General features: G+C 36.1%; 1 protein-coding gene across 9 annotated transcripts in view; it reads left to right on the forward strand.

Annotated features, from left to right (window-relative positions):
* LOC146536055 (neurotrimin-like) overlaps positions 1–27,048 on the forward strand; it is a 336,131-nt gene that overhangs the window by 288,022 nt on the left and 21,061 nt on the right. For 7 of the 9 annotated variants that reach the window (XM_085191669.1, XM_085191667.1, XM_085191671.1 and 4 more), the window contains exons 4-6: positions 18,179–18,256; positions 19,062–19,194; positions 21,157–21,195. In XM_085191669.1, coding sequence (XP_085047795.1) covers positions 18,179–18,256; positions 19,062–19,194; positions 21,157–21,195 — 250 coding nt within the window. The remainder of the gene's footprint in view (positions 1–18,178; positions 18,257–19,061; positions 19,195–21,156; positions 21,196–27,048) is intronic. The other 2 variants (XM_085191675.1, XM_085191676.1) reach the window with 1 other exon arrangement.

A 27,048-nucleotide genomic window follows, 5' to 3' on the forward strand; every position in this document is an offset into this window, starting at 1 on the left:
CTATGATTCAATATGCAATGCAATAATACAAAACATACTTATAAAATAAAAAAAACATACTTATACAAATTTAGTAAGCTAAATATTTTGGCCATATTTTGAGAAAAGGCTTCCAAAATAGATGAATATCCAAGAGTTCCTTTGTGAAACCTCCACGCGTCCGCCCTCCGTGACAAATACACCGCACGTCAGACGACGAGCTTCAAATTATAATTTAAAAAACTTGTATTTCTTGCAAAAACTCCGTCAAGCACTAATGAGCTTCATCTTTCCTTGGTTTCACTCCCTTTCCTTATTTATTTTATGTTCTTTAAAAATGTTACCTAAAATTTTAAATGATCACTAAATAATGTTTGATTCAAATTATTTAAGGACTTTATATTTTTTTTTAGCTTCACGCTGTATCCCGCACACGGCAGGGTAGGCAGAGGGAAACAAAAAGCAGAACCTTGTGTAAAGACACTCCGTTCCCCACTTTCCGCCGAATTCTGGAGGCATTGCGTGTTGAGTAGCAGAACTCAACGCCGCGCTTTGCCTCGACACCAGAGCGAGGAAATGAAAATATAAATATAAATAAATATTTCACTTCCTCGAGTGGGGATCGAACCCACAACCGTTGCGTTACAGTCACACAAGACTTTATTTCACAAGACTTTATTAGGATTTTAATCTAGATCTCGCGCGTTTTGGTCCTGCTGCTGGAGTACAACAAGGTTCAGTAACTTCCTTCGCACTATTTATTCTCCATATTAATGGCATGTTGCATTCCAGCAGTATTCATTGCTATGCCGATGACGGCATTTACAAACGGCTTCGAATCCTTGCGTATAACACGTTCGTTCAGTCACGACAGTAACTTCATTTGTGACGTCACAAATATTGGTCGAGTGTCGTTACCTGGCGTGGCGCGGGTACAATAAAAGTAGTTGCCGATATAATGACGGCCTCGACAACCAGATATTTAAACATAAATATTCCCTTAAATTAGTAGTACTCTTCATTACTGACTCAAAAGGTCTTAAAATTGAAAACATCCCTCTACATACATACATACATACATACATACATTCATACACACTGCTACATACATACATATTTTGTTAATTGAGTTCCGTCGATGCGCAAATTGCACATTGTTATTCTTTGATTAACTCACGTGTATATTCGTATTTGTTTCGCACTCACTCACTCACTTCGCATCAGTCCTCGTTAGCGTTTTGTTCGAAACTAGGTTCCTGCTTTTTTGTTGCTATACATATACAGGGTGTCCCAGGAGTGAACGATAAAACGAAACCAGGTGATAGACCAAGTCGTGACAGTTATGGGCTAAGTGGCGGGAGGTCACTGGTGTGGTCTGTGATCGCAGGATACCGTCCTAACTCTTATCCGGCCATGGAGATCGTGATCGATGCCTCCAGACTCGTGCATGACGGATCCAAGGTACCTGAACTTTTCCAACTTAGGGGATGGCCCAGGACTTATAAGGATAGTGCTCGAGTCCAGGCTCTCGCAGGCCATATACTCGGTCTTTGACACATTGCCAATATGCATTTCATTCATGGAGAATGGTTATGTAATGCAAATGCTGCAGCTAGAATGTATCGGAAAAGATACCAAAAAGCTGAACGTCATCCCGATTATCGTGTATTTCGATTTTTCTCTCTTCAACAAAGAAGTAATCCAGCAAGTGTCGTACCATTTCGGAATCCAGATCAAATGCGCCAACTTTTAAAGTTACTTGCAAAAAGAGTGTAGTACATTTTTTTTATCGTACAGTCGGTTAAAGTTGGGTGTAGTAAATATTTTGAATTTAATGTTTGGCAAAAACACCACATTTTATTGAAAACTGATGCAGGTATGTTTAAATCTTAAACTGTAATTTATAGAAGGGTTACTCATGATTACATTACAGAAAAAAAAATGAAGAAAGAGTAATATTTGTAGTCCTGGGACTTGAAAAACCATCACAGGGTGTCGGTTTTTCCGATATTTTTTAAAATCAAAATATATGAAAAATACATGACAAAGATTTTTTTTTATATTTTTCTCATAACTGTCACGACTTGGTCTATCACCTGGTTTCGTTTTATCGTTGACTCCTGGGACACCCTGTATATAAAACAATTTTATTGAGCTGACATTCATATGTAAGCTACTTACTTGGGTTATAAATTTAATAATTTTGCACGTTAACTGGCGTAACTTAACGCTACGTTTTGATTACCAGAGCGGAAATATGAAAATATTTTTTTATTTACTTCTCGATGTATCCTGCATATAGCAGATAATTGGTTATAGAGTGGCGGAATTCAAATTCAGTTTCTGTCCCACACACTAGCCCGTAGAATACAACCAGGTAAGGAAGAAACGGTATAACATTCAAACAAGTACCTATTATGATTTAAATGAGAGGCCAGTCGTGGCGCAGGGCACAAAGTGGGACTGTAAACACGACTGCTTGTGGGCTCCATCCCCATTCGAGGAAATGAAGTATTTATTTAAATTTTTGTTCCTATTTATTCGCTTTAATGTCGAGGTTCACCTCGGTTTGCGCGGCGTTGAGTTACATATGTTCAAACCACGCCTCGTTAGGATCAATTTATAAATTAATATACAAATATCTTTTATTCTTTTTAATATTTTAAAAGGATTTATTTTGTTATAACTTTCAACAAAAGGTTATTTGTGAATGTTTTTCAAAGTAATTTTAATTAAAAGGCTGGAAACTTATAAAACGTGGGAGTCAAATTTCATTTATGTAATAAAAGTAAGGCTTTAATAAAAAATATTGTTTATAAAATATATTTATATAAATAAGTAAATAAAATGTATAGAATATAAAAAAAATAAAAATAATACTGCATCACGCTTTCTTCCGCATAGTATCTAAGTGATCTGCCACCTTCACTCTGGTGACCGCCACCACCGTCGGCACCATTTCCCCACTTCCCCACTGGCACCAACATTTTGAGACATTGCATGTTGAGTGACGGATCTTAAATTCGCGCTAAATCTTCTTATAATAACGAGGAAATGAATATATATAATTAATTCAAGTGGAAATCGAATCTAAACCGTCACGATAAATAACCGCCCTCCACTTTCGAAATTTCGAGAAATTGCCTATTAAATCGCGGAACTTAACACAACTCTGTCGTTCCAGGGCAAACCAAAAAAACTTTAGTCATGTATTTCCTTAAATAAAAACTCTTTAAAAAAATCATTAGCTAGAACTATAATAGAGCCTCGAAGAAAGACAAAAGCAACCTGAAGTCAGCTTGCTCCCACTGCAGTAATAGCACATATAAGTCCCATCAGAGAACATTCCCCGCGTAGGAGCCGCGCCACAAGTACAGCACCAAATCTAAATGAAAGTACACGACGACTGTATTATGACTGTTTTAAGCTGACGCCGCGCTCGAGCCGTGACAGCTGGAGCATTAAGCTATTCGTGCTCTTATTAAATACTAAATTAAAATGAAAATTAATTTTAAGTTACATTTAATTATTATATGATAGAGCCAGCTCTCTCCCCAACACGTAATAATGAAATATGAACGCACGTAAGTGTGATACATTCGCGGAGAGCACGTCTGGACTGACAGCTTTTGTTTTTACATTTTATAAGGAACTCGCTTCTATCCGCGGTTTTTCCTGCTTATACACGAAAGTGTACACGATGAAAGTGTGTTATATTTATTTTATTAGTTTAATATATTTGTCTTGGGGAAAACTATATCAAAGGTCAACAAAAAAAATGCGGCGTTGAGTTCCATCACTCAACACGTAATAACCTCAAAAACTGGGCAAAGAGTGGAGAACGAAGAGTCTTCCCACTAGATTCCCCGCGTTTCCCTGCTGTATAAATAATATATATTTTTAAAAAATATCCTTGCTAGAAATAACCAATTTAAATAACTAGATCAAATCATATCAAATTAAAGAGAGACGCCATCGTGTCGCATCTGGAAAGTATTCGGCTACACGAGGGTGCGCGGGGTACTTAGACTGTCATCGAGGTGGTTAGGGGTTCGATCTGCACTCGGAGATATAAATTCTTTACATTTTTGAGTTTAGCAATCAATGTTTTGTATTCGTGCAGAAAATAGATCATACAATAGAAAGAAAGAAACGTTGTTAGAAGTCGGTTTTTTTTTTTGTTAAACTTAATTTGTTTTACGATTTTAAGTGACGAGTAGATCTTAAAATGATGCTTTTTAAACGAGTGGTGATGGTGGTGGTAGTGGTTGTCAAGGAGTGGTTGTGGTTGTCCTATGTAAAATTCCATTTAATTAGGTATTATTTTTGTGCAAAGTAACATTTTAGTATATTGACAAGAACATACATAAAAAGTATTCAGGCGAATTGGGAATCTCCCTTTTTTGAATTTAATTGAAAATGAGATTATCCTCTTTTTTGAGGTTAGTTGAAAAGAAATGCAACGATCAGGAATCTAACTTCTGACATTATTTTAAAAAGTTTTTGCTTTTTTATTTTTATTGCAAATTTAAGACTTATGTGATTTTCTCATGGATACCATTGTCAGACATGGACCAAAAAAAATGGGACCACTCAGGAATGGAATGGGACCACCACAAAATCGGTTCACCCAGTCAAAAGTTATGAGGTAACAAACATAAAAAAAAATACAGTCGAATTGATAACCTCCTTTTCTTACAGAAGTCGATTAACAAAAGGACTTGAAGGTCATATAAAGTGCAAATAATGTTCTAAGTCGGAAATAGCTAATATGAAGACAAACGTATAGGTTTTATAATTACAGTAGTCCGCGTGCCGGCGGTCGGCGGACATCTGTCTCTGGCGTTAGTAGTTTGTTTAAATGTTACTCCAATAAACTTTACTTTGTCGAGCGTTAGCTATTTTCATTAAAACTTTCGTTTTCGCAAACACTCATTGCCAAAATTTGATATAAACTGGAATTATTACTTGTTTGTGGAATTTAATGATAAGATACCCTACAGATTATTTAAAGGTCACAGCGTGTTTCAAATAACATTTATTCAAAGCTTAAATTTGCATTTTTTTCTAAACTCATCTAAGCTTCACCATTTTTAATAACCGCAGTTGCTCAATCTGTTCTTTACATAAAATTTCATCTTACATATTATCACTATTGAGGCCATCGTGGCGTAGGAGAACAAGCGTACAACTGTAAACGCGACGAGTGTGAGTTCGATTCTCACTTAAGACAATGAAATATTCAGTATGTTCCTTGTTCTGGTAAAACTTGGCGTTCCACCACAATTAAACGCTACTCCATGGTTGTGGGGTCCAACTTTCACGAATAAGGTCTGACCCTTAGAACTTAAGTGGTCCAACCACTAAAAATCATAATTTTATTTATAGAATGTACAAGATAAGGTTTTAAAGCCGGTCTTTAAAACCATCACAAATGTAGATAAGGATAATAATGATAAAAGTTTAGTTTCGAGGAGATTGCTACAAGTTCGTTGGTCGTTATGTTCTACGATATAGCTACGAAAGTGCTACGCCGTAGCCGCTTGGAGTACAGAACCTGCCGTTTAACGGCGCCAGGTTGAATGATCGCTGTGGTTTACAGGCTTCATGCGGAGGTCATAGAATTTAAATCAAAAATTTATTTATATGACATGAAAGTTGATTAAGCGACGTCCGTGAAGGGCAGAGTCACATTTACATTATCTGAGGTATTTTTAACCGACTTCTGTAAGAAAAGGAGGTTATCAATTCGACTGTTTTGTTATGTTTGTTACCTCATAACTTTTGACTGGGTGAACCGATTTTGATATTTTTTTTTATTTGAAAGGTGAAGCTTCCCGAATGGTCCCACTTTTTTGGTCCATGTCAGACAATGGTATCCATGAGAAAATCACATAAGTCTTAAATTTGCATTAGGTATGTGCGCGACAAATAGACGAATAACTCAATGTCGCGCCAACCGATTTTGATGATTCTTTTTTTATTTGAAAGGATACACTTCAAGGATAATTTCGTGAAAGTTTGGTCAGGTTCCGATAATGGATTCCGGTCAAAATTGAGAAAGTATGTTTTTTTGGTGAAAAATTTATTATACTGTAATAGTTACAAGCAAAAACTTTTTAAATTGATATCAGAAGTGAGATTCCTGCTCGTTGCATTTTTAACCAACCTCAAAAAAGAGGATGTTCTCATTGTCAACCAACTTCAAAAAAGGGAGATTCCCAATTCGCCTGAATACTTTTTATGTATGTTCTTGTCAATATACCAAAATGTTACTTTGCACAAAAATTATACCTAATTAATTTAACTTTTCATGGGACAACCACAACGACTCGTTGACAACCACTACCACCACCATCACCACTTGTTTAAGAAGCATCATTTTAAGATCTACCCATCACTTAAAATCGTAAAATAAATTAATATTTTTCAAAAAGAAAAACCGACTTCTAACAACGAACTAAAAAGTGAAAAATAATTTTACAAAGATCTTATAATTTTAAAGTCGGTGTCAAGCTAACTAATGCTACAACAACCTTACTACAATATCTAATTACTGTTTGTTTTACTTGACACCGACTTCAAAATTATAAAATCTTTGTAAAATTATTTTTCACTTTTTAGTTCGTTGTTAGAAGTCGGTTTTTATTTTTGAAAAAAAATTGTTTATTTACGCAGTGTTTTGTCTGTTATAAAACGTCACGTCCTCAGCAAGTGAACTATGCAACATAAGAGGATTTTTTTAAATTCAATCTGAAGCAATAGTTCCTGCGATTAGCGTTTTCAACCAAGTATACTGTTAAGATTTGTAATATTAGAATAGAGTATAGATGTTAACTAAAAAAAGTATATAAAAATTCATCATTGTAATTTTTTTTGGAACTAGTTATTCCCAGTGGGTGGTAAGTAGTGGAAGTAAAATGAAAAAAATCATAAAAATTATGCAAACAAAGTTGCGACTGACAACTAGTGTTAAATAAATTTCAGAGCTAATATTAGCGGTCGTCACTTGTTTTTTTATGATCTTTGTAATGTTCACATACCTACTCGTATTAACCGCTATGCTTACATTTACACAATAATCTATATATATAAAAGGACTTGTCCTCACTGACTGAGGTAAGACGCACGCACAGCCGTAACCGCTCATGGTAGAAACGTGAAATTTGGACAGATGTTTACTTTCGTAATCTGGACATCCACTAAGAAGGGATTTTGAAAAATTTTAACCCTAAAGGGGTGAAATAGGGGTTGAAAGTTAGTATGGAAAAAATTTTAAATCGGCACCGATTCTTATAAAATTTAAAATTCAGACTCTTAAAAGTATTTAATTGACCACGTGTTTCATGGTTTACTAGAATTTTTTCCATAAGGGAGCAAATAAGGGGTTGAAAGTTTGTATGGAAAAATTCTTAAATCGCCACTGATTTTTATAAAATTTGAAATTTAGACTCTTAAAAATATTTAATTGAACATGTGTTTCATGGTTTTCTAGAATTCACCCCCTAAGGGTGCAAATAAGGGGTTGAGAGTTTTTTTGGAAAAATCTTTAAAACGCCGCCGATTTTTATAAAATTTGAAATTTAGACTCTTAAAAATATTTCATTGAACACATGTTTCATGGTTTATTAGAATTCACTCCTAAATACGTAAGCGAAGCTGCGCGCGTCCGCTAGTATAAACATAGATGTCTAGTCTCTCGTCGAGTGTCTTTACAGTTTTCATTCAAAACCTCTTTTTCTGGCGCACAAAGAACAAAAGCTTATTTAAGCTCTCTTTACGACTGGTCATTTCTTTACTCGATTTAGCGTATTAAATGAAATATTCTGGATAAGGTTTTATTACAGTCGTAAACTTGGAACGAATTGTTGAATTTGTAACACACGTACAGTGCAGTGGAACGGTGGTAGGTCGGTCTGGGTCGATGACTCTCGGCGAAAATTACATTTTGTAAATAATATTAAAATTCGTGGCAAAACCTCGGACTGAACTCGGGGGAATGAATTATTTATTTTTCGGCAATAAGTTCCTCGACTCAATCAGCAAAACCTCGGAAAATGGACGAAGTCTGGGGAACAGATTCTACTACAGCAAGTTTCCCTTTGCCTACACATAGTAGATGTGCGGTAGTGGGATACAATATAAAGGTAAAAAAGCATTAAAATTATTGTAAGCAAAAGTCAACGACATTTAAAAGAAAACGCGGATTCTGCGAGTACTCACGAGTACCTACACAGCGCGCCGCGCATCGCTTAATGCCTTTATGGACCATTTGAACCACTTTCACGTTCATGTAAATATTATAATTATTTTTATTTCTTATTTTCCTTTAGCTTCACGCTGTCTCCCGTTTATATCAGGGTAGGCAGAGGAAACCTAGTGCTAAGACACTACGTTCCTTACTTTCAGCCTAATTTTCAAGACATTCCATTTTTATTTTTATGTAATATATGAGTAGTTCGTATTAGTGGCACAGTTGAAACAGGTCTGAGAGATCTTCGTTACAGATTTGATCTCCGCTCCAGTGAATGAATTATTTATTCATTCAACTGCATTGCAAGACAAGACGAGCTAAGCTCACCAATTGCTTCGTTTTAACTCAACATCTAAAGTTTGTTTCATCAAAACCGGTTCATTAAAAAAAATTTTTCGGAATTTGAATGAACTCAAGGCATGAGTTTGCCTGCAAATATAAAGCAATCCATATCTATACTTATACTTATAATAAATCTGTATTTATTTGTGATAAATCTGTATTTTTAACCGACTTTTAAGAAGATGGAGAAGGTTCTCAAAATAAATATTTTCGATTCATTTATTCGATTAATTATTTTGGATTCGATTTCGATATCGGATTATTCGATTCAAATATTCGGATTATTAAATAAATATATACGATAAACCTTACCCAAATCAATAACATTACATTTAAGGCTGTTTCTGAACGAGTAAATGAAATTATTCATTGACATCAACACATATGTCAGTCAATTCTGTTTATTAAATGAATAATCATGTATGTAGTGTTGTGTAGTGAAGGTTATATATCTTTACTAGCGGCCCGCCCGCTGTTTCGCACGCGTAAACTATGTTATTATTAATTTCTGTCTCCGTGACTACGTCCTAGTGACGTCTAAGCAAAATTTGAGACTCCTAGCATTTGTAGTAACGAAGTTTCATACAAACTTTCGACCCCAAAAACAACCCCTTAGAAGTCGAATATTGCAAATTCCCGTCTTAGTGAGCACCTACGTCCTACAAATAACTCCTATGCAAAATTTGAAATTCCTAGCCTTTGTAGTTTCTGAGATTTCGTGATGAGTGAGTGACCTTTCGATTTTATACATATAGATAAATAAGAGAAGGAACAGCCGACCAGATGGATATTTCATTTCGACAATGCAATGACAATGGACTTTCTTGCGCAGTTTACTGACTTCTGACTGGAAATGCGATTATAATATGTTACTTTCCCCACAGAAGGAAATACTGTAACAAGAGTGTTTGGACACTAGATAATCTCTATTTATTCTCGCTACTATTCTCTCTATTATTCTCTATTATTACTCGCTAGATTATAAAAAAACTAGAAGTAACCGCATACCAACAAACATTTTCTATTTATTTGAACAAAAGAGTCTGTAAAGATATATAGGTGGCATTATGCGTATTTTTCACCCGACTGTGTATTCGAGGCCTATCGCAGCGAGGACGTGAGCGCGAATATAAATACTGTACTTAGCCTTTCTTTTATAAAACACCTCCTTCGCGTCCGATAAAAATATATAACGCTGCCCTTATTTTTTTTCCGCTTTACTCACTTTAACGTTTTTTTAATTACATTCTACATTGAGTTAATTTAAGTGATTGTTTCGTGTTGTATCCCCCATATAGCAAAGTAGACAAAGGGAAGATGTTGCGTGTTGAGTGACGGGAGTCAATGTCACGAAGGTAGAGTACCGTTACTAAGCACACGACGTCTTGAAGATTTAATAGAAATTGGGAAACCTATTGTCTTAACTCCTTGTTCTCTCTGCTTTTCCTGCTGTGTAAGATAAAGCATTAAATCAAAAACATATTTTTCATTATATGTTCACGATGACGTTTTAAATTAACTTTTTCAGTGTTGTATGAGACACACCCTACTTAGACCTAACGCTTGTTTGACGCCTTTTTGACTTAACCGTTTAAGTGCAAAGAACTCAAAATACTCGTATGTACGTTCTGTTTTTGTTGGAATAAGCAGTGACACTCGGACACACTCGAAAAAAATATATCACAGCCAATCTATCACACTACCACACTGTCGCACCGCTTGTCTAAACCAATATAGAAATTAATTTCTTTCTAAGGTAGCAAATGATTCGCCCAAACGTCGCTGCGGCAGTCCGACGACCTGCCGGGATCCAATTAAAAACTCAATTAGCATTACAAACAGTGGCGTAGTCCGAGAGACGGTCGTGGCAATGCTCTTCGATAGAGAACTTCTGCCGAACGAAAATTGTGTCCGAATTCAAGTCGAACCTCTACTTTTGTATTTCCTACTATGACGCTACCTGCACTAGAACTATATGTCTAGTGTAGGTAGCGTCATTTCGTTGTTTAATGAGTAAGTCTAATTTATAACGAATATTTAGACGAGTATGTAATGAGTAGAGAGTTTAGTTTGAGTCTGCCAGTCGCGGTGCAGTGGCACAAGCGTGTGTGTAAACGTGACAGTTGTGGGTTCGGTTGGCATTCGCGGAATGAAATATTTAATATTTTCACTATCCCGCTCTGGTAACGAGGCAAAGCACGAATTCCAGTATTTCACACGCAATGCCTTAAAAATACAGTGGAAAGTGGAGAACGGAAGTATTATAATGGGAACGGAATGTCTTTGCACTAGGTTCCCTCTGTTTACCCTGCTATGTGCTTTATTTTGCAGCCACCCCTATGTACAAATTAAACATGAAAATTATTACAAATATGTTTGTTAATAATGGCACAATTTAAAAAAAAAAATTGAGATTATTTTAAAATTTTATTTAAAAAAATAAATTCTTCGTAAATCTGCTACAAGGGCAATTTAACCCCAATAAGTACTGCTCACTATATTTTCATATATAAATACTTCTTATGCAAAAGTTTTAGAAAAATTTAAATGAACTTATAAGCTACTTGAGACAAAGTTCAAAGAGCAGTGCCGGTTTAAAGTTGAAAACAATCAAATTAACTTCCCCACTTTTGAACATAAACTTCACCGCATGTTAACAAGAAATTTGTTAAACAAAAAAAATACACTTCACATATTGAAAGAAAAAATATTTTGCTTGACTACTTTCCACCTGCGGCTTCGCCCGAACGACTTTAAATGAAAGTAACTAAGAGTTTAGTAGCTCATGCTCTGAGCGCATGTACTAATAACCACATAAACGCTATACCTACACTAAATAATAATAACAGTATAAGGCATTCTAACACCGTCTCAGTGAGAAGCAAACAATGAAAACGCCAGAACGGCTCGAACCAATGCAAGACAATACATCTGTAAATAGTTTGGAAGTAAGTTCTCCGCAATCAATTCGGCGGAAACAATGGAGTCATAAAGCGGAGTGTTGCACTAAACTTCATAAGATTTACTCCCCGAGGCCGCCGTGACCGGACGACCGACCCTTGCGAACTATTCACACGTTTGCGTGGTGTTTCACATTACTTGTGCTGAACATTAAATAGTTTAACATTGCGTGACATCAGCAAGCTATAGGTGACATTTTACTTGTATATGTAAGCCATTATCGCGCAAGTAAAGCACCTGTGGCCTGTGCTCTGCTATACTCTGCTATACTCTGCGACTACACCATACAATGTTTTTAAAATCTGCATAAACTTTCCTGTACAAGCTAGTCTCGCTGTAATTTCCTTTGTTAAACTATTTTTTATATATAAGAATTGATTATACCTAATTTATTTAAAAAACTACGTAATTCTTATTTAAAACATTTAAATAAAGAAATGAAGTTAAAATAAAATAAGTATATGCATAAAAGTGTTATACGTTAACTAGTTACCGACGTAACGAGTCCGCTTCGCTGTCAGCAACTCGCTCTACATAAATATAAACTTATTCATTTTGTTTGCATTTCTTAAACGAGCCAATATCAATAGACGGCGTATGTATTTCATTGAAATGTTTTTTTTTATTTCTTTCTTTTCAACAAATATTCAAATCAATATATGGCGAAAATAAAAATACTCTAAATGTATTTTTTTTAGTTTCAAACTGTATCCAGAAAGTGGAAGGGTCGACAGAGGGCTCAGTGTTAAGGCACTTCGCTCGCTACTGTCTGCCGCATTCTTCCTTATTAACATGCATTTATTAGGACAACTCGACCTAACTATATAATAAGATCTAAGAAAATGATTTAGCCCACTTATAATAACTTGTACAGTATATATACCATAACACTTGTGATATACGACACGGGACGTGCAAGCTTCTATTGTAATTGTAATATTTCCAATACAGCACTCCACTGCTATACTACTTCTATATAATATAATACTCTTCATCGGCCGCTACTTCGTTTGCGTGGACTTTAAGACGTAAAATAAAAAACTCGTATTTCCCTGCTTGTGCTCCTCTATACACTCCAGTAGTTAGTCAGTCAGTCAGTAATAGATGTGTGTGTGTGTGTGTGTGTGTGTACAAATGTTTACGTAGTTTTGTTCGTGATGTTCACAGAAAGACCAAATAAATATGAAACTGCAACTTCAAAAGGAACATGAGCGATCGCAAACAATAGACAAAAGGTAAAGTCAAAAGGCTGAATGTAGAATATAAAAAATATAATACAATCGATATTTTCTCTAAATGTGCATTTGTTAGAGAATTTCCGTTTTATTCTGCTAACTTATAAGTTTAATTGTTAATTTTAACTGCTAGAATAGAACTCAGGAGTTTAATTTTCATATACGAAAAATTGTTTGTAAGATGAATTTTATGACAACTTATAACAAGTTTTTATGGCTAAGTAGAGAGATGGATAGGGTGGGAAATCCAAATACTTTTTTAGAAATCATATAAACAACTTTATATACCCCACCGTTGAACCGTCGCGTCGCAGCGTGTCACCGGGAGTGCGCGTGCCGCGTTCTCGCACCCTTGGGTTAACTCTACTATAGATTTGCCTGAGAGGAGACGATGTTTCTTTTACCTGCTTAGTGTTAAGACACTCGTCCTAGTTTCCGCATTATTTATTTCAAGCGAATGCGGAATGCATTAATATAGCGCAGTTTTCTTTAGCAGAATAGGGAGCTAAAAATAATTTTAATACAAGCATTCGAGCGGGGATCGAACCCGCAACCACAAATAAAAAGTAAACAAAATGAACTGTAAAAGTTTGTTCTGTACAAGGTAATACATTAATTTGTTCACTCAACGTCGATGCCCGACGTCGCATAAATCTTTCCGTTTGAAATATTACAAGCCAACAAAGTTTGTAGAATTCTTTCAATAAAGTTGGTGGTTTACCGCCGCACTTGTTACGTTCTTACTTCGTATTAGTGTATTACACTGTCAAATGTTATGCACATTTCAAAGACAGGATATTTATTTTATTAAAAATGCTATCTACATTAATATTATATAGCTAAACAGTTGTAAACAATATGGTTGAATATATACCCACTGTACCTGCGGTCGCAGTTACCTCGGGCACTTCAAATCTATCATACATATATATATCTTCCATCCATTGAATGATGGAAATCAACTCTACGCTTTGTGTTGTTACCAGCCGAGACTGTGCTGTCAGATATGATATTACTAAAAATATACTAATTTAAGTATGTAAGCTCTCAACAGATAGAAAATGACGTTATTATATAGCACAGGACGCGCCGCGCCGTCACGTCGCGGTTACGTCGCGGTCACGTCGCGGTCACGTCGCGGTCCGAGGTAAAGCTGAGTTATTCCTTTAATACGCAATATGTCCTTCTTAACACTATTCCGTTTTTTACAAACGCTATCATTATTCTGGCGTTCCGGACGCGCCAGTTGAGCATTAGCACTTTACCGATGTCACGTAGTGTAGGTACATGAAGGATATACATGTACGTTAAAAATGTTATATAATAGAAATTGAAAATGCATATTAAAAAAATCTATATATATTATAAAGTCTAGAGTCAACGTCAAATAATATTCCTGACTTATATAAGCAGTGTTCAAAGATATAATTTGCAAATACAAGAATACATTTTGAAATATTGAAGTAACGTAAATCCCCTCGCACATACAAACCACTAGTTCTGTAAGAAGATTGGTGTAGCAACATTGTAGATTAATTCAAATTAGAATAAGAAAAAAATATATGTAGGTAACAGGTTAATTTCCACAAATTTAACCATATATTTTCATTTGTATGAAGTTGTACGTTCGCAGCAAACGTTATTTACTGCGCCAAGAACTTCTTTAATATATTTTAAAAGATCCTTCGCTGGCTGCCAACTCCCCTAACTTATTTAAGTCGACCTGTGACGTCGAGGGAAGTAGCCCCCGACTCCGTCAGTGCAGTTGGAATGTATAACATAGTGAACTGTAATTAAGATAAATAAATAAATGTATATGGGGGGCCGTTGTGGTGGTCTGTTTGAGTCTTAGTATATGACAAGTCAATTATTTTGTGTGTTGTTAGAACGTTTTTTTACAAATACTTTAAATTTTAGTAGTGTTAAACTTAGAATACATTGCGGAATTTTATTATAAACACGTATACTCAGACCCATAAAAGATTTATTAACTTTTTGGAGGCAAAAACTTGGTGTAACAAGCTTATCTTTATTTCTCGTACCTATCGTATGACTGTCACTATTTTTGCTATGACAATGTATATTTTGTCGGCAAAGAGAATATTATAATATACAAATTGGGAAGCAACTGTAAGAATACCTGCATCTTTGAAAACATCTCGCAGAGAATCTCGCGCTCTTAGTTTATAAATACACCTTGCGGCTCTTTTTTGAAGGATAAATATTGAATTTATGTCTGAAGTACTGCCCCATAGCAGCATTCCATAAGATAAAATATATATATATATGAAAATAGCTATAATAGACTAGTCGGGCAGCGGGTTTTTAACGTCTGTCATTTGTCTTACTTTTTAATTGCGAACGCGGCAGAGCTGAGTTTATCCGCAAGTGTAACACCCAACAAAATAGATAATGACACATTGAGAGTTTCTCCTTTAATTATAATAATTATTGCAATAAAGCGTAGCGAGCCAAGCCACGGGCAACACAAGTAGACGAATAGAAGTAAAAAGTTATAGCAATTTTCATGAGAATTTCACCGAAACCCCCGACAGGTGGTGGTTTAAAAATGCTAACTTAATTATTTAGTATGCAATGTTTTTGCATAAAAATTAAACGCTAACGATGTGTTATGAATTTTCATGAACTTTTATCATATAACGTGTTACAAAAGTACGAGAGTACTTGATTTGGGGTCAGATTCCCCCGCGTGAGAGAAAACGTGGCGTTCACTCAATATCTGGGATTCGGACGGAAAATGAAGAACGGAGTGTTGAAGTACTTGGTCTACTGCTGTGCGTGATAAAGCGTGACGCTAGACCAGAGTGCAGTCCCGTGCAGGCGCTCTGACCAATGTCTGTCTTAAAACCAGGTTTCCCGGTCCGCCTACCCCGCTATGTGCGAGATACTCAAATCGAAGTACAGCATTACTTTAGCGAGTTACTAAAAATACTTAATATAATTATCAGTAAATATTGCAAGAACCTTAACGAACAAATAAAACAAAGGTAAACTACATCAGTTTATCAATATTGGCTTACACGAATCATACGGAAACTTGAATACGAGTGCAGTGCGCACTCGGTCGATATAAATCTCTTTGTACAATATGTTTTGTTTCCTGCACTGCACGCTGCTATCAGATTGTATCAAAGATTATATTTCAAAAGAGTTTCCGTTGAACTGATAAACTGGCCTTTTCATGTTAATTGAGATGTGTATGTAAAAGGTATAATGAACAGGAGAGTAGTACTTATTAATAAAAAAATTATACTAGCGGCCCGCCCGCGGCTTCGCCTGCTTGAAATATATGACTATTCCTTATTCATCATAACAGAATGGACTGACAACTATAATGACTTCGATTAACAGTCGGGACCTATAAGAATCTCTTCAATCAATAATGTTTTTTACCAGGAATCCCGCATAATTTAAAGAGGTCCCGACTGTTAATCCGAATAAACTACTGGGCTTGTTTATTTTCTTTTTAGATTTATGCAGTCGGGACATTTCCCGACGTGTCGCGACTACAGCCGCACGCTGTCTCTTGATCTTTAAAATAACTGATCTTTTAAAATAGTAAACAAATAATATATTTCAATTTTTTTTATCTCAAGTAAACAAATGCCTTATGTCTCAATGTCATCTCGAAAGTATTAGATATTCTTTAACATTTTTAAAATTCAAAATTTCATGAGGTTTTTAAAAAAATATCGCTTAAAAAGTAAGTATTTAGAAAGAACCATAAATACATATATATATATATATATATATGAAATATTAAAAATGTGTTTATCTTGTACATAAAAACTTATATGTTTCAAACAAATAGGAAAAGTTCTCTTTGATTTGCTCGATTAGGTCAAATATGAGTGTGTTCTGTCCACGAGTATATGTTCCGTATTACTCAGTAATAATGACAATTTTTTAATATAATATATTGAGTTATTATTGATTTGATTGCCCTAAATAAATAGATTAGTATCTAATAGTTTCGCGAAAACAACATTTAACGATAATATAAATCCATGGCTGTAAGTTAAATAAATATTCCCTACTCGGGGCAGCGTGACCCATCACTTCGCAGCTCTGGCAAGCGACGCGGCCTTACTTCAAATATATGAGAACATTTGAGAAGCTTCAGCCACAGGTTTCTTCGTACTGAACTGAATTCGACTTGTACACTGACATGTTCAATCGACAAAAGCTTATTGGTACAGATAGGACACGACTGGTGTGACGGACAGGTCAGTAACATCTACTTGTATTACCACTAAGTACGGCGGGAGCAAGTTGTACGTCTAATATGTAAAATAGTACCCCGCCATTGTTAGGTGCTTAATATTAATAAACTTAGTAAAAGCGAAACTGGCCGTAAAGAGCCACGGGCCTTCAGATAAGCATTAGGTACATTCCGAGCTCCGAGCAAGGAGACTTTGTGAAAATATTATTTGTTTACCTTCGTGCCCGGCATACCGACATGCCGCCCTCCCCCGCCCTCCCCCGCCATCCACCGCCCTACCCCGCCCAGGTAAAACATTACTTATTAATAGATATATGTATATATTATAAATATGTATTTAATACAGAACAGATATAATAAGTAATAGAAACTTAGAATGATTCTAAGCTATAATTCGTGTTTCACTGACACTCAAGTTAAGTGAAATTTGTATGTTAAATAAATGTCGAAAAAGGTTTCCCAGGTTAGGTGTTTTTAAATTGCATGACGTCAGCATAGTGACGTCATTCCGCCACCCAACACGCAGTGCCTCCAGAATTCGGCAGAAGGTGGGGAAGGGAGTGTCTTAGCACTACTAGGTTACCAGTTGTTATTTTAAATAGATCAATATATATCAATCAATTGATAAGTTGATCAATCTAAAACAAAATGTTTTTTTTTATTAAGAAATAGCGCAGCGGCACAGCCACTTACTGTAAAGGCAACGGTTATGGGTTCATTAGTAATATAGTTGACTAGTAAGTAACCTCTGGACAGTTCCACTATTCAGGTCCCGGCTCCATCATCAGACCAGCTCGATTGTAACCAACGTCAATACTTAAGACTGCCAAGTTTGTTAATGATACAATTATTACAAATACATACAAATTCAGTTTCTTATATTTTATGACATCGTTACAAGTCGACCCGATACAAATGTGTTAGAATTTCTTACATCTTCCTCACACCCATACGTATATTATTCCTTTTTTCTTAAAACATAACAGAAGCACTTTTATGATTTCTATAGCTATTTATATACGCTTTACTCGCAGTCCAATCATAGCGCGTAACGGCGCATACGAGGACGAAGTAAGATCGCACACCACCACCACCACCCTCTTGTTCCCGATGTGCTGTGTTCCGCTTTTATATTGTTTTAACATGTTTGTACTTAATTGGCAGGTGTCATGGATCCGACATCGCGACCTGCACATCCTGACGGTCGGCGGCTACACCTACACCTCGGACCAACGCTTTCAGGTAAATGACAGAGCCTTGACGCCATCTGATTGTAAGGACAGAGCCGAGCGCTTGCCTCGTGTCGCGCCTACACGGCCTTGTCACGACTTACAACATTATATGTCATCTTTAACACAAGCTGAAAGGAGGCTTCTTTATAGAACAAAAGTTATCTCGTTCGGTCGGTAGGTCGCGTCGTATATATATATCCTGTAATTGCCATTCAAATTGTTTTATTACTGTAACTTAGATATTCAAAGAGAGGCCTTTGAGAGAGGTTTAGTAAGGTCACACTAGCTCACACTAATACGTTCAGTTTCTCAGATCTTAACCGAGTTCAAAAAGAGGATGTTATATACCCTACGTCTAAGCTTTTTTATATATGTCCATCGATTTCTCCTTAATTTGTGATCCAATTTGAAAATATTTGTGGGATACAGCGTGAAGCTGAAAAAAAAAACATGTCGCTATGATAACAGAAGCTAAAACTCCACAACTAATAAGTGGTGGGGTATCATCTTCTAAATACATTAGGGATGTATGGGATTCTTATAGTTATGGTGTTCTTCTGACTTTATGACATTAGTTTTTATATTTAATTTTACCAAAAACTTAAAGTTTCTATAGTCAAATTGTATAATTTTTTAGGTGATCTCTTACTTTTTTTATTCTACAATAAATTCTAATGGGAAATTTTTTAATATTGTTTTTTTCTACATTTATCTTCATATTCATTCCACCTTGTGCCATTAAATAAAAAATAAATGAAGACTAATAGATAGTTAGTTAAGTTAAGTTATAGTTTGTAACGTTAGAACTGTCGCAGGCGACGCACTCGGCGCAGACGGACGACTGGACACTGCAGGTGAAGTGGGTGCAGCAGCGCGACGCGGGCGTGTACGAGTGCCAGGTGTCCACGCAGCCCGTGCGCTCCTTCTTCGTCACGTTGCACGTTGTAGGTGAGTGCCTGACAAATGAGAAAGAGGTTCTTAGTTGACTTTTAAATTGAAATTAATATGAGGATATTATGTAGCTTACCCCCCCCCCCCCTGTTCCCTTGCCTTTCATCGCCTGAATCTGTTACATGTGTATGTGTATAAATGTATACTAGACTATAATAGTACCATAAAGCAGAAGAGTTGTTGAATTCGCTAATCTGAAACACCACTGGCCCAGATTGGAGAAATATGTTTGTGTAGAATAGATGACGTTAACGCTCGCAGCCTACTGAGACCAGCCGTGGCACAGCGTGATGCACTGCGTCTCGAGTGGCGGGTCTCAACGCCGCGCCACTCTATCCTCCTCCTCCCTCCTCCTCCTCCTCCTCCCTCCCCTCCTCCTCCATATTTGCATGATTTGGACCGAATGAGCGTGTTTTAAATGATTAGCGCTCGAAAAGCAATTTGTAAAACCGATAAACCCACTATAACTATAGAATACGTCATTGTCTAAATAAATGAAAAATCCGAACGAATTTTGCGTTTAGCTATAAAATTTTAGAGTGGTTTTTTTGAGCTTATTTTTTATTTCCGTTCTATTTACTGTTCCAGTGGGAGATTAAAATATAAATATGCTGACTTATTTTCAGTTTTAATGTTAGTTATAGTTTCGCTTCGCTTGTTACCATAAAATATTTTACTTCAGAATGTGTCGTGCCGCTATGAGACGTCTGTGTAATTAATATGTGAAATATAAACTTACCTACATACACAAATGTTGAATAATTTGTAAATTGTCAAAAGAAAACTTCAATAAAAAAAGCTTCTGTAAATAAAAAATAATCTATTCCACCAATACTTTACTACTTTGCGTACTTAGTGGTCACGAGCGTAGAACTGTGTGCCTGTGTGGGTTACATAGAGCTCACGTGTGCTCGCGTGTGCACGCGTGAGCACACGTGAGCACACGTGAGCACACGCGAGCACACGTGGTCACACTTGGGCCAGTTGAACTTGTGCCAACAAAGCGCACTCGGGATCTGGGCCGATGTGTTTTATATTGCTAATTACTTCATAGCTTGGAATCTTCTATAGGTACGTACGAGTATTCTGTTTGTGGAGTCGTGTCCCATTTAAGGTTAGATTTATCTTTAAACAAAGTTCGGTGCTTTACTTGGCGCCGGGTGGACAGTCAGGTTTCAGGAGAGACAGAACCTTCATTTGAATGATTGCAGTTTTAAGATGTGCCAATTGCCGCCATCTAGACCTAGTTGAGATACCTATATTATCTGACGGCTGTTATAGGTTTAAAAAATATATATATTTAGATATGATTCCCGAATCCGGTTCGATTAAGCGCGGCGTAGTGTTCCTTTTCAGCTTAGCTTTTTTTAGTAAGTCCCCACTCTGTTCCCCACTTTGGCGGAAATCAACGCCGCGCTTTGCCTTGTTTGTCGAACCCACAACTGTCGCGGTTAAAGGCACACGCTTGTACGACTGCACCGCGACGACTTTACATAAACTCTGCATTACTAGTGTCTCATTATTAGAGAATGGTATGGAAATGAAAAAACACACATACTAAGCCACACATGAATGCCTTTTCAATGACCACCAGTTTCACCCTTTCCCCGCATATATCAGGGGGGTCGGAGACGACCCACTGCTAAGACATGCACTGCCCTGGTCCTGGTCTTCGAGATATTGCCCAGAGGGAAGAAACGATAATAATTTAAGCATATTCATATAATATAGCATAGTACCCATATAGCAGGGTAGGCAGAGGAAACAAGTGTTAATACACTCTGTTCCTCAATTTTTCAACATTTTCGGTGTTGAGTGGCGGAACTCGACGCCGTGCTTTGTCTTATTACTAGACCGCCATGTCTATAGAGAGACGCGGTGCCGCTCATTGTAATTAGTTAATTAGCCGATCTAAGTTCAATATATTATATTTATACGTATTGTGTTCCGCCCCCACAGACTGCGACGAGATCTACCAGAGGATGTTCTCAGATGGAGGTCTGTTTGTGTGTCTGTGTGTTACATTAAAATGCATAACATTTGTTTTTAGTAATCAAAAAAACCTATTTTTGTGTTTAACTACCTGATTAATACCTGAATTATAAATAGTTATAAGGAAATCTGTATGAATAACTAACGGCTCAGTAGCGCCGACAAGGTGAAGCTCACTTCTAGACATTCATTCTAGATTCTAATCTGCCTAATATTTAAAAAATAAATCGTTTTCTTTATAATAGATAATATTGGGAGTCAAGAAGCAATACGTTCTTTGCGTGCTTGTTATATATACATAAGATATTGAAAGAGAAAATTAAAATGAACTATTTTTTAAATGAACTATAATGCTACATTTTTATCGCTTTTTTTTGGACTAACTTTTGTGTGTGTGTTTGTGTGTGTATTCATTAACAAACCGATAAAGAGCCGCTCTCATTTATACACGATTGTTACACGACTGCCCTTTACAGGTCACGACTGCGATACGACGTTTGTTTCTTATTTAACGTATTTAGGAATGTCTTGTAGTGGCGCGTTTTGACACGCTTGGAAGAAATTTTAAAAATATATTTTGGCTTGAACTCGTGTATAATATTTGGTACCATACGGGGACAATGTAAAATAACTAATAATAAAAAACCGGGAGATACAGTTTGTCCTTGTAGTTTCGATGTAGTGTAGGAGAAGCGACGCCATTTTGAGGTTATTTTTCTTCAAAATCTATCGAAAGCTTAACGCGTTACATAAACGTATTCACACTTAAGTACTACACACGTGCTACGACAAGCCCGCACATAGCAGGGTAGGCGAAGGGAACCTAGTTCTGGGACACTTCGTTTAGCATTTTACGCTCAAGAAAAGTGAGTCAAAAAAAGTGGAAAGCTATACTAATACATTAAATGGTTTTGTACATTTTTTATTAATATTTTTATATCGAAAAACTATAATATACAAGTAAACCTGCGTAATAATAGTATAGCTAAAGCTAAATAATAATAGTCGCTAATAGAACAACACGCTAGGCTCTACTTAGGCGATAAGTAATTACGCGGGTTTATGTAACTCTGCTCATGTCTCTTACGTTCATACTTACTTTAGATTGAATAAACGTCAATCTTATAAAGTTCTAATATTATGAAGGGCCGAAACATTTTCTTTTTAACTTTCGCGTTTTGTGGGTTCCATTTCCACACGGAGGAATAAATTATTTTTATTTCTTGTCTTTGTGTGAGTGCTCTGCCTACCCTGCTGCTTGGCGTAGCTCAGAATGGACAACCAGAAGTCATAAGATATTTTTCTATTAAATTCATGATTAGTATATAATTATATTCCCCCGTCGTTATCGGAAGGCAAAGAGCAAAATTGGTGAATCCTCACGTTCCCAATCTCGTTGAGGTAAAGACTTTGATATCATTTATTTACATTTTGGCAACTCTTCTTTTATCTGCTTTTCAATATTTTAATAATGTAATACCGGATGATTTTTTTTTCCTACAACATATAAAGATCGAAATCGCTGATTAGCGATAAGGCCGCCTTTTGTGTGTCAATTGTTATATTTTTGTCGTTTTTATACTCTTTTTTTTTTTTTTCTTAATGTGTAATTGTGCACAATAAAGTGTAAATAAATAAATAAATAAATAAATAAATAAATAAAGATATAAATATCTTATAAAGTAATTTTGTTAAGAATGATTTTTCTTATACAAAGTACTTCCGGTACAATCGCGTTAGTATATCTCAAGTTATTATAAAGGAAGATGAAAACCGGTACTGTTCTCTGGTAGGAGTCGTAGTAGACCTCTAAACTAAAGCTAAGTCAGACTTCTAGGGGGAGCGACACGTGACTACATAAAGATTGAAGCTAACATCGATGAATCAAACTGAGGTATGCTATGACTATGTTATTATTTTATAAATATGTTGATTAAGCTTTGATTTAATTTTTAATCCTGTCGATTACAATCTCATTTATTTACTAGTAATAAACAAAAAGAACGTACTACATACTCGTACTAAATAAATCTATTAAATATTAATATAAAAGGAGGTCACACCAGAGAGCAGTTAATGTAAACTAAGAGTGGATCCAATGACATTACGTAAAAGGATAGATGAGCAAATAAACAACATTGGAAATGCAAAAACTACCTTTAAATTGAACTTAGTTGACTTTTGCCAGTAGTTTTATAGGATTTGGCAAACCTTTGACTGCGGTTGTTGATTCAATGCCCTTCTGGAAAAAAATGTTTTCTTAGTAGTTTTATAAATTCCGGTGTAAACCATGTAAGTACCTCTTGAAGGCTAGGTAGGGGAAGCAGTTACATACGCCCATGCACGTCCCTTATTGTGCCAAGATAGATAGCGGAGGGACAATAAGGCCTCAACGGTCGGTACACATTTGCATAATTCGTCGCCGGGATTTCTGTTTGAAGTGAATACTTTTAATTGAATTCGTTCGTTTCAATGCGACAGTACGCTCGCGGACAGGTGCGACTCTGGCCGTCCTTTGTTGGACAACGTTACTGACAATATTTGTGAAAACACTATTTTGTAGTATTCGTTAAATCATACCAGTTTTCTCACTTTCAACTTCAGAATATACTGGTTATGTTTTCTTCCGTTCTTTCATTATGTTTGTACCGACTTTGCTTCTAATTTAACGTCAATGTGAAGTTTTGTTAAGCGGATATATTTTTTTACTTTACGATAACCTAATACAAGGTACCTACTACGAGTATAGAAGGCATTATACGTGCGGTGCAAATATAATATACACGGTATACTCGTACACGACACGACTCAGCGTCTGGTCGGGGGGGCTCTGTAGCTGTTATAATATAATATGTAAATCCTATTTATTTATATAATCCTGGTGTTTAGAAGAGTACATATTATGAAATGTCTCCACTGTTTTCCCGCATAGCAGGACAGGCAGAGGGTACTGAGTGTTAAGAGACTCATATTTCTGTAATTATTACGAAAACCAAAGATTTAGGTAAACATTGTTGACATCACTTATTCTAAAGACGAGTACCTCCTCGTAAAGACTCTCCTACAGACCTCTAGAATACCGAATTAACAAATGTTATTTCACGTCGTACGTGTCAGTCACAGTGAGAGATGAACACAACAGCCCGCGGCCGCAACCCGCCCCGAACTTGCTCGTCCCTCCGTCGTCGTCCATAGTCATTGGCAGGTACGCTTGTGTTCTATAAATATATTATGGATGAGGCCGCATCGGTTGTGGGCTCCGTATCCATTACTCCTCGCTCTGTCAACACACAAAGTCTCTAAAGTGTCTGAGTGTCTCGATACTACCCGGCTCTTTGCGGGATAGGTAGGTGTATTACAATATCGTATAATACAGGTACCACTTTTACTTTGCTTTCCAATATATTAATGTAAGGAAAAACTGTATTTCTGTTTCTATAACGTTTAAGGTTTACAGATGACGCTCTACAATATGACGTGTATATGTCGGCCAACGGTTGACTTAATTAAATTGAAAATGGTAGTTTTTTAGTTTAAAGTTTCATCCCGCAAACAGGAAGGCAGAGGCAAACTAGTGTTAAGACACTCCATTCCTCTAATAATTTCCTCGGTCGGGAATCGAATACACGTGCACGGAGTTCGTCTGTGCCCGGTGCTCAAGGCGCCGACAGTGCAAGTACACTCTAAGTCTATATTATGCAAACACACAATCAGAACAACTTGAAAGCTCAACGCGGTGGTTAGGCAAGTTCAAAAGGTCGACTGACTTCAATAAAGTACTTTAAAAGTTTAAATTACATTACGAGAATGTAAAAGTAGGGAGGAGATGAACTTAAAGCTACAAGAAATATAATATTCATTTTTTTTGAGACATTGTGCGCTGAGCGGCGTAATTCATTCCTCCAAGTAGGAATCGAACCCACAGCAATATAAACATCGTTTTTACATTTTTATCATATTAATTTGATGAATATATCACAATCCATACCTATATTATAAATTCAAAAGTAACTCTGTCTGTCTGTCTGTCTGTCTGTCTTTTACGCAATCAGGGCCTAACCGCTAATTCTTTTGTGATAAAATACACATACAGAGATACTTGAGGGTCTCGGGATGAACATAGGATACTTTTTTTTCTTATATTTGTAATATTTTCGATATATACCAATATATTAAAATAATTAATTTGACATGAAATTTATTCCGCCATGTTAATAACAATCGTCGCTACGCGTTGCTAAGCAACGGCTTGCAAAGTTTGCTGTTTTAAGAAAACGTCACCCAAAGTGAGTTTGCTTAATGCATACATGGCGCGCGTTGATATAGATTTGTATACATTAACAAAAATTAGATAATTTCTATAATTTGATATTCATCCTTATGAAAATAAATATAATAGTCACTTTTAGCATTTCATCTAGATGGAAATTATAGTTTACTGTATGACAATCTAATAAATAATTAAGAAGATGTCACTGATTCGGAATGACCTAGCCTACGAGTGGTATAGTATGACCGACGCGAACGGGCAGATGACTTTGATGATTTTGTAAATTTTTATACATATATTTTCGAATTACTATTATTTTTTATGTAATTATTTGTTGCTTATAATTATTTTTTCTCAGTTCGGTTATCTATACCGATGTTATACACTTAAAATATCGTAATTTTAATCATTTGGGATTTTATTTAATAGTGTTCGCAAAAATTAATAATTATTTAATATAGAAAAATGTTTAGTACGCGCGCACGGCAAACTTTAGGTACTTTTTCTAATATTAAGAATTTCCTTTAGTTACTTTTATTTCTTTTGTTTGTTCATTTCGGTTATTCAGATATTTTTTCTAATAATAAATCTCCACTTATTATTATTTTTTAACATATTTTAATTATTTAGGCTTATATTTTCGCGGGCGTAGCCGCGTCCGGGCCCACTAGTTGCTTAATAAAGTAAAAACTGGAAATGTGCAGAGCATTACGTACACGAAGGGAAATGGGCAATGGGCAATGGCAGTGTCACTTACAAAACTCCCACCCCTCCTCACAAAGTGAGTGACATGTGCGCTCTCGACGTGACGCTAATATTATATATAATACCGTTCACTCTGGTAACTGGACGAAGCGCGGCTTACCCACCACCTCGCACCCAATGTGGATACAGCCAGCCCACAACCAGCACCAGCGCGTAGACGGTCAAACGCCGACCCACGAAAATAATATTTAAAATGTATGTAGGTACTTAAAAATATAGAACACTTCGCCTCCCGAGAGCCTTATCACTTTATCTCGTATTTTTAAGTAAATCGTATTAGGTGGAAGATATTCAGTATATTTAACATTTGTACTTGAAATGACTTCCCCCAGACAGGCGCGTGACGGGACTGCTCATGTGCGCTCCTACGCCCCTACGCCCCAGTTTGAACGGAGAGTATGGAATCAAAATGCTATTGACATTCATAAATGTCATTTGCTACGTATATAAATTAAGTTTCACTTTAAGATGTTATATAAAAAAATTGATTTTAACCGCGATTTAGTCTCGAGTTTGCAAGTTTACTTAATAATATTCATATAGATAATATACATGTAGCGTCACCAGAAAATAAAAAATAAACTATTATTATAGATTATAGTTAGGATAAAACTATTATCTTTTAACGCAACGTGACAAAACTTAGACGGCCTCTAGCGAGCTAGTACAGATATGGCACGGGCAGCAGTAAGTAGGCCGCGGGACGTATCCGTACCTGCAATTGCAAATTAACACCGGGGCGCAGCGACAGAGAAATGTACGCATATTTTTTTATATAATCCTAGATATATAGAATCGGTGCCAACATTTTTTATTTTTTTAGC

Source organism: Heliconius melpomene, chromosome 10 (assembly GCF_056956725.1).
Source record: "Heliconius melpomene rosina isolate 202511_hmr_F chromosome 10, ASM5695672v1, whole genome shotgun sequence".
NCBI lineage: Eukaryota > Metazoa > Arthropoda > Insecta > Lepidoptera > Nymphalidae > Heliconius > Heliconius melpomene.